Raw genomic sequence first — 9,300 nt, forward strand, 5'->3', positions numbered from 1 at the left:
ATGTATATATAAAAGTATATATGTTCATGCACATGTGTATGTGTGTGGGTGTGTGTGCATAGACCAATTATAAATTCTTTGCTCTGTTTACTGTGAAATGGGAGGTAACTTCCTAAAGAGGTGTAATTAAATGGGCAAACTCAGCTATTCAACAAACAGAAATCAATAAAATGAATTACAACTTAAGAACCGAGGGAGGAGGGGTAATTGTATTAAAAAAAAAAACCCTAGAAGGTGTTACCCCAGCATTGCCGCAGTCCAATGACTGAAACCAGAAGAAAAAAACAGAGAAAAAAGAAAATAGCAAAAAGGAACTAATATGAGAGAAATATCAGTTTTCTTCCAATAACTACAGCAAAAATTCAACTTACCTTACAGTATATATATATATCAATGAAAAATACAATAAAAATCAGATATAAAAATACATTTTATCTTTATCTATTCTTAGTGTCATTTCAATGTTCTAGTTTGCAATCAGATAAAATTTTAGTCAATTTTTAGCTGGAAGCACAAAAAAAACAAAAAAAAACAAAAAAAAAAAACAAAAAAACAAAAAGAAAGTATCTCATTCTTTTATGATTCCTCTTAAATAATATTTTTCTGAACAATCAGTTTATGTAATCTTAATTTACCTTACATTAACTGCAATTTTATTGCATTTTTTTTTTCCACACGACATATTTCATTGTCTAAATACTGTTCTTTGGTTATTAGATATTCTTTAGTTCCAAAGTGGTTGGAAGTGATAGTGATAGTAGTAGTGGCTGTAACTTGCCATCATCACATTGTTGTCACTACTAATACTACTACTACCACTGCTGCCGCTGCCACAACCAACGCCACTATCATCACCATCAGCATCAATGTAATTAGCCTAGCAGTTTCAAACCAGTGATGGAGCCTCAATGTAGCTTCTTGACCTGCTAGAAATAACATCTAAATCTCTTTCAAATCTCACTTTATCATCTCGAAAAGAAAGACACATGGGATAATGTAGCCCTTCTTAGTCAGGTATTTTCAAGTAAATGTGTGTAAAGTAATTAAATGTGTTCAAAATAAATTTCACATATTCTAACCTAAAAATATAATATCAACACATTATCACATTTAGTGCCCACTTTCTCATGCTTGTATGGTTCAGAGGGAGTTTTATGAGGCAGGGTTTCTACAGTTGGATGCTCTTCCTGTCTCCGACCCTTTCCTGTTTCAAAGCAAGGTAAAATTGCCCCATGGCTAGACATGGTTTTGCAGAATATTTTAAATGAATGGCGTTCATTATCCAAACATCACACAATGACAAGATAAGCAGACACAAACACATGCACACACACACACATATATATGTAAAGATTTATTTATATAAACACATTGGGCAAAGTTCAGAGAGCACCTACCCCTGCTGGTGACAAAGGGCCTCTCGCTCAGAGTAAAAGATAGACTGTATGATGCATGTGTGTGAACAGCCATGCTACATGGCAGTGAAACATGGGTTGTGACTGCTGAGGACGTGAATAAGCTTGCAAGGAATGAAGCTAGTATGCTCTGCTGGATGTGTAATGTCAGCATGCATACACGACAGAGTGTAAACACCCTGAGCGAAAATTGGACATAAGAAGCATCAGATGTGGTGTGCAGGAGAGACGACTGCGCTGGTATGGTCATGTGTTGTGAATAGATGAGAACAGCTGGGTGAAAAAGTGTCACACTCTAGCAGTAGAGGGAACCTGTGGAAGAGGTAGACCCAGGAAGACCTGGAATGAGGTGGTGAAGCACAACCTTTGAACGTTGGGCCTCATAGAGGCGACGACAAGTGACCGAGACCTTTGGAGATATGGTGTGTTTGAGAAGACCTAGCAAGCCAAGTGAGATCGTAACCGCAGCCTATGCCAGTGCAGCATAACTGGCCTATTTAAGAGTACCCTTCAATCATTGGGCAGTAAACTGTGCTTGAGAAGACCTGTTGAGTCAAGTGAAGTCATTGTTGTGGCCGATAACAGTACCGCCTGATTGCCACCCGTGCTGGTGGCACATAAAAAGCACCATACATGTGTGGTTGATGCTAGTGTTGCCTGACTGGCTCCCGTGCCCATGGTACGTAAAAAGCACCATTCAAGCGTGGTCAATGCCCGTGCCGCCTGTCTGGCCCTCATGCCAGTGGCACATAAAAAAGCACCCACTTACACTCTCAGAGTGGTTGGCATTAGGAAGAGCATCCAGCTGTAGAAACTTTGTCAGATCAGATTGGAGCCTGGTGCAGCCTTCTGGCTTGCCAGCCCTCAGTCAAACCATCCAACCCATGCCAGCGTAAGCTGGAGGGGAATGAAGGTAGTATGTTCCATTGGATTTGCAACATCAGTGTGCATGACTGACAAAGCACAACAGTGTTGAGAGAAATGTTAGACTTAAGAGTGATTAAATGAAGTATACGGGAGAGGAGAATGTGTTGGCTTGGACATGTGATGTGTATGAAGAAAGACAGCTGTATACAGAAGTGTTTGTCATTGAAAGTGGAAGAGGGAGACCCAGGAACACATGAGATGAAGTGGTGAGGACTGATCTTAGGATGTTGGGGTTTATGGAGGAAATGACAGATGATATGAGGTTCTATAGAAGACCCATCCATGAAACTGAGTGCTAGAAGAGTTGTGTCCCACCCACATGTGACAGCACACTTTTCACCCACTCTACCCTAAGAAACTGAACTACAACTCCTCTTCTAACTGCATCTTTCTCTTCCTCACATTTCCTCTTCATACATTATGATTGTTTTCCAATCGCCTTTCTAGCCCTCACTCTCATGCTCACTGTATCACTGCTCTCCAGACCTCCAACACTCACACCCTATTTTTCTACCCAGGTTCTATGCTCAGATCCTTACTTGTGAGTGTACCCTACCACTAATCCATCTCTCTTCTGCCCTCTCTTACACTTTTGCTGTTTCCTACTCTTCCTAATCTCTCACTTTCCCTTTGGTCACTATCTCTCTCCTCTTGTTTTTCCTCTGACTAGGTAATTAAGTAACTCTTTTACATCAGCACACTTGTTTCTGACCTCTTTCTTGTACCTTGCTCCCACTCTCTATCTCTTGTCTCTCTCTCACTTGGCAACCATGTACCTCCTGTATATCAATACACCTATTTCTGCCTCTATATTTCTCTGTTACATACTAACCTTTCATCATTTGATAGTGGATCACCTCTAATCCTGCCTTTTTGTAGCAAGACACTTGTCTCTGTCTCTGTCTCTTAGTCACACTCTAACCTTTCATCCTCTGACACAAGTTCCTCTCCTCAAATGCCCCTGCCTCTCTCATAATTATTTGTCTTGTGAGTTACTTGGTTACCCTGCCAGTGCTGGTGCTATGTTAAAAGCATCCAGTCCACACTGTAACATGGTTGGTGGTTGGAAGGGAATCCAGCTGTAAAAATCATGCCAAAACTAACATAAAAAGCACTGAGTACACTTTGTGGAGCGGTTGATGTTAGGAAGGGCATCCAGCCGTAAAATTCCTGTCAAAGCAGACACAGAAGCATAAGGCAGTTTTTCTACCTGGCCAGCTCCTGTCAACTGTCCTACACATGCATGTATGCAAGATAGACATTAAACAATGATGATTACATATATATATATATATATATATATATCTATATATATATACAAGAGGCAAGTGAAATCGAAATAACTTCGACGGATGGCACCCATGCCAACGTCGTCTCCTTCATTGGACACAGAAACTCGGCTTGTGAAGACCTGTTGAGGCAAGCGAAAGCGAAATCGTGATGGCACCTATGCCCTGGCACTTGTGTCGGTGGCAAGTGTAAGGACATTCGAGCGAGATTGTTACCAGTACCGCTGGCCTGGCTCCCGTGAAGGTGGCACGTAAAAGACACCATTTTGAGCGTGGACGTTGCCAGTACCGCCTGACTGGCCTTTGTGCCATTGGCACGTAAAAGCACCCACTACACTCTTGGAGTGGTTGGCGTTAGGAAGGGCATCCAGCTGTAGAAACTCTGCCAAATCAGATTGGAGCCTGGTGTAGCCATCTGGTTCACCAGTCCTCAGTCAAATCGTCCAACCCATGCTAGCATGGAAAGCGGACGTTAAACGATGATGATGATGATGATGATGATTACATATCTACATATATATATCTATTGTAAATTTATTTTTTTTGTATATTCACATTTGTGTTGTGCTTGTTTCCATCACTCTCTTCAACGTTTGCTCACTGTTCCCAGCAGCTATTCTCAGACAGACCCTTGGGATCCTACTGTAAGCAACCACCAGCAAATATTTCCGTGGGGGGGACAAACACAGACACACACACACACACACACACACTCACATACGCACATATATACAACGGGCTTCTTTCAGTTTCCGTCTACCAAATCCACTTACAAGGCTTTGGTCAGCCCGAGGCTATAGTAGAAGACACTTGCCCAAGGTGCCACGCAGTGGGACTGAATCTAGAACTATGTGGTTAGTAAGCAAGCTACTTACCACACAGCCACACCTGCGCCTATATGTACATTATTTTGTTATAAATATTCACAAAACAGATTCCGCATAAGAAAAATATATATATATATATATATATATATATATATATACAAAAAAAGAAACAATAGTTAAATCAGTGTTAATATATTATACAAAGGGAGCAGCTTATACGCCAACTGGAAATAATTAGAAGGGAAAGAAAAAGAAATCAATGCTATTTATATTATTTTGATTCTTTTGCCAAGAACAGGAGACAACTTTGGACAGGTTTCATTCTTATATTATGACCATCTTTGGTGAAGCATATATCTGAAAAGTAGGTTAGGTACCACTCATTTCATGCTTCAGTGGTTAGTAGTAATAAGATTAGTCAGCTGTAAAATCAACTGCATCAACATTATGTAAATTACCAAATTTTATAAAACCATCCGATTAATGTTAACAGAAAAAAAAAATGAATGTAAAATAGTTTTAAAAAAAAGGCAAATTTTATTATTCAAGTTAAGCACTCACTACACACACACACACACACACAGAGTCAAGCAATTTATTAGCTATAAAATCTTTATGCAGCTACTTGATATGTAAGAAGTAGCAGCTAGGTCTTCTTCAAAACATACCCTGTTGTCTTAAAAACTGGATACAGTTCTTTTATATACACTAGTTAATAATGCTGTTTCTCTATACACTGTGTATAGAACAAAGGTGGGATGATAATAGTAGGAATGTTTTTGATCAGAGCTGACTTGGGTTAAACGACAACAACAATAACAACAGCAATCTGTTAGAAAATTAATTTAAGTTTTAATTACCTCTAATTCAAAAGATTGAGCAATGAACTTCTTAACAGTTTCTCTTTTTTTCATTGTCGCTAAGTCATATTTTACTTCTACTGGAACGAGATTATTTTGAGTTTTGAAAAAGTTGTTCCATTCTTTACAAACTCTCTGAGCCAGTTGTCTAACTTTAGTATCTTTGTGGCAGCGTAACCGTTTAACTATGCGACCTGTCGAAATAGAGATCGAAATTCTTTTGATAGTTCTTTTGAAAGCCTTTTTTTAAAACAAAACAGAGAAAAAAAAAGAAAAACAAAATTAAAAAGAAAGAAGAAACAAAGAAAATAAAAAGATAAAACAAGATAAAATTAGTCTATTCTTTTTGTTTTTTTTTTGTTTTACAAAAAATTTAGCCTCATATCACGCACACGAAAAAGATAAGGAAAATAATGTAAAATAATATAACTCAAAGAAGAGCTGAAAATTTACAAAAATACGATAATAAAACTCTATCAACAACAACAACAATAATAATAATAATTATCAATATAGTAATAATTACATTGAGCATGATTGGATCTCAAATAAATAATAACGATAACTACAATCAGCACAACGCGTGGGTTTAGCAATGAGCTGGTATGCTGATCCTGTTCATTTCTTCTATTGATAGTGTCAAAAATATGTAAATTAGTTCATATTTAAAAAGGAAAAATGGAATAGTGTTCTAAATACAAACCCCTATCATGTACACACGCAATGCACATTAGTTTAGGTGTTGCTACTTGTTTGAACTGCACCAGTTATTTTGCTGGAATTATGAACAATTCAATAAATTTGAAAGACATAGAATATTAATATTATTAACAAAAGAGAAGCAAAAATGACGAACAAGGATTGCTTCCAGAATATTAGAATATGATGGAACCAGCAGAACTAGAAGGTACAAATATGCTAAAAAAAAAATAAAAACAAAATTTAATTATCAAATTTACACTGTCTTAGCAAAACATGTTTAACCCTTTTGATACTAATTTGCCTACGATGGCCCGTGGTTCTAAGGTACAAACTTCCTGTTTTAAGTTGTCAAAATTAAAACCTATCAAAATTTCCTGTTAATTTATGCTACAAATACTGAAGTTAATAATGGCAAAGATATTTCATTAAATTCATTTTTTCAAAAGTAATTGAAACCAAAATAGTGTACTGCAGCAAAAATCATCATCATTTAACGTCCACCTTCTATGCTAGCATGGGTTGGATGATTTGACTAGGGACTGGTGAAGCGGCTGGCTACACCAGACTCCAGTCTGATTTGGCAGAGCTTCTACAGCTGGATGCCCTGCCTAACGCCAACCACTCCAAGAGTGTAGTGGGTGATTTTTACGTGCCACTGGCATGAGGGCCAGTCCGGCAGTGTACTGGCAATAGCCATGCTTAAATGGTGTTTTTTATGTGCCACCTGCACAGGTGTCAGTCCAATGTTTTGTTCACATGCCACCGGCACTAGTGCCAGTAAAGCGAAGCTGGAAACGATTGCGCTCAAATGGTGCTTTTTACGTGCTACCAGCATGGGAGCGAGACCGCTGCTCTGGCAGTGATCCCACTCGAATGGTGCTGTTAGCGCTCCACTGGCACGGGTGCCAGTGGTAACAAAATGGTTAATCAACACTAAAGTGTTCATATTTAATACACTGTCTGTACTTAAGTACCTAATTTAAATTAGAATCTCAATCTGAACTCCATCATAACCATGACTGATGCCATGAGACTTCAACACCAGCATGATATACTAATGTATAAAGTTTCAAATATTGGCCAACACTAGTAAAGTATACTACTGTACAATGGTTATCCTGAAAGGGATGCAAAATAAGCATAACTTCTTTTTATTGACTAAGACAGGTCATCCAAATTACACATGTTTATAAAGTAACTCTTCTTTCTGGTCTTCTTCATTGCAAGCCAATAATAGGTTCCAAGTAGAAGCAACTTGCCATTACTGAGTTCTTGACAAAGGAAGAGGAGTGCAGGAAGTTCTTAAAAAGCTGACCAGGGAAAGCAGCTGAATTCTCAGAAAATGTTGCTTCAACAAACACTAAGGCAGGATATAGTGCTGATCTACGAAGTGTCCAAGCAAGTAGATCTGTTGGAATTTTCCATTTCTTGGGAGGATTGCATCAAGGAGACAAATTAGAGTAAGAGGAGGAAACATACTGAGCTGGTTGGGTCATATCAAAGTTAATGGGTGGTAAGCAAGATGTGACCCCCTTTCTAGTAGAATGTAGTGGGTTTGCAAGCCAGTCCTACTGCAAAGCTTACGACATGCTTAGCATGACGGGGGCCAGTTGGCAAAAAGCCATCAGGTTGGCTGTGTATGCAGCAGAGGATGCCTCAAGATGGTTGTGAATCATGAGGTGCAAGCCTTGGAAGGAGCAGTGCTAACTGGACAAATGCTGGGACTTGATCAACCCTGGTTGAGTTACCTGATGTTGAAAGACCTCATGACCCAGAAAACATCACTGATAGTGTGTTCAGGAGTGTCACAGGGTCATATAAGGAAGAACTGTGTTTCTCACACAGAAGAGTGCTTAATTCCTGCTTTTTCAGCCTGAAACAGCTACACTATTTGAATTGCAGCAATGTGCAGTTCAGAATACCCCTTAGTTTTCAGATTGCTCTGTCAAATGTAATACTTATTTATTCACATTGTTTTGAATTAATCTTGCATTATCCTGTAGCTTTGTGATTTGGATGATCTGCATTTATTTTTAGAATGTCATAGCAGTATGGTCAAGAGAGGCTGGACCTGACCTGTTTGAACTTAAAACAAGTAGTAAATTTTGGCTGGATATGGCCAGTTTAAATGCTGAAGGGTTAAGAGTTAATCAAGACATGTAACCTCAGTGGTTACAACTAAATTATTGTTAACAGATTTAATGTACTGAACATTAAAAGCTATTGGAAATACTTACATAGTAAGCAAAATGCAGCAAATATTAGCTCAATAATTAATATCATTTTAATAATTTTAACATGTAGGGGAGACAACTACAGTCATATAAAGTGAAGTCTGTGTTGCTTAGCTGAGGAGGTCTAATCCAGAGTTTTTAGCACTTATTTGGTCACATGTAGACAGACACCTTTTGACTCTGCCACTCTTGACCCAGTGGAACATCCAGGATGTGCCAGCTGCAATGAGAGGGCAGCACCAGCAGTAGGCTGGTACTTAGTTTTCAGTAAAGAGCACTGGAACAGTGTAAAATGAAGTGCCTTACTCAAGGACACAATATACAGTCCAGTCTGGGAATTGAAACCACAGCCTTTATAATCATGAGCATAATATCCTAATTGCTAGGTCACTTACACAAACATATATCTACATAGACATATACATATAAGTGCAAGCATGGCTGTGTGATTAAGAAGTTTCTCTCCCAACCAGATGGTTCCAGGTTCAGTCCTACAGCATGGTACCTTGGCAAGAGTCTTCTGCTATAGTTTTGGACTAACCAAAATCTTGTCAGTTGATTTCATAGACAGAAACTAAAAGAAGCCACTGTATAGGTGTGTGTGTGTGTGTGTACATGAGTGTGTGTGTATGTGGTGTGTGTGTGTATATGTGTGTGAGTGAGTGACTGGTTTTGTATTTCTGTCTAGACATGTGTTTCATGTTGTGGTTGTAAACAATAGCTCTGCTATGGTGTCATTTGCTTGCAACCCACTGTGAAACCATGTTTGGGCTTTTTGATACAGCTTGACATGTAATGTTGTTTTTCTAAACAAAAGGCTTATTTTAGCATTGTTCGTTTTCAGTTCTCTACGTTAGCATGTCTGGGCTGTTTGTTGCCTGATAGACTGGCAGATTATTACTTTACTAGGGAAAAGATTGCAGCTGGCAGCAGGGAGAGCATCCAGTTATGGAAAAGTCTGGCCCAACATACTCCCATCTGACCCATGAAAGCATGGAAAAGTAGACATTAAAGTGATGATTATGACGATCCAATATATATAGAGA

The 9,300-nt window shown here is 38.7% G+C and overlaps 1 protein-coding gene across 1 annotated transcript in view; it reads right to left on the reverse strand.

Moving 5' to 3' along the window:
• The window catches only part of LOC106871930 (transcription elongation factor A N-terminal and central domain-containing protein 2), a 155,646-nt gene that overhangs the window by 10,096 nt on the left and 136,250 nt on the right, over positions 1–9,300 (reverse strand). The window contains exon 3 of the mRNA XM_014918690.2: positions 5,319–5,512. Coding sequence (XP_014774176.1) covers positions 5,319–5,512 — 194 coding nt within the window. The remainder of the gene's footprint in view (positions 1–5,318; positions 5,513–9,300) is intronic.

The sequence above is a fragment of the Octopus bimaculoides genome, chromosome 7, assembly GCF_001194135.2.
Source record: "Octopus bimaculoides isolate UCB-OBI-ISO-001 chromosome 7, ASM119413v2, whole genome shotgun sequence".
NCBI lineage: Eukaryota > Metazoa > Mollusca > Cephalopoda > Octopoda > Octopodidae > Octopus > Octopus bimaculoides.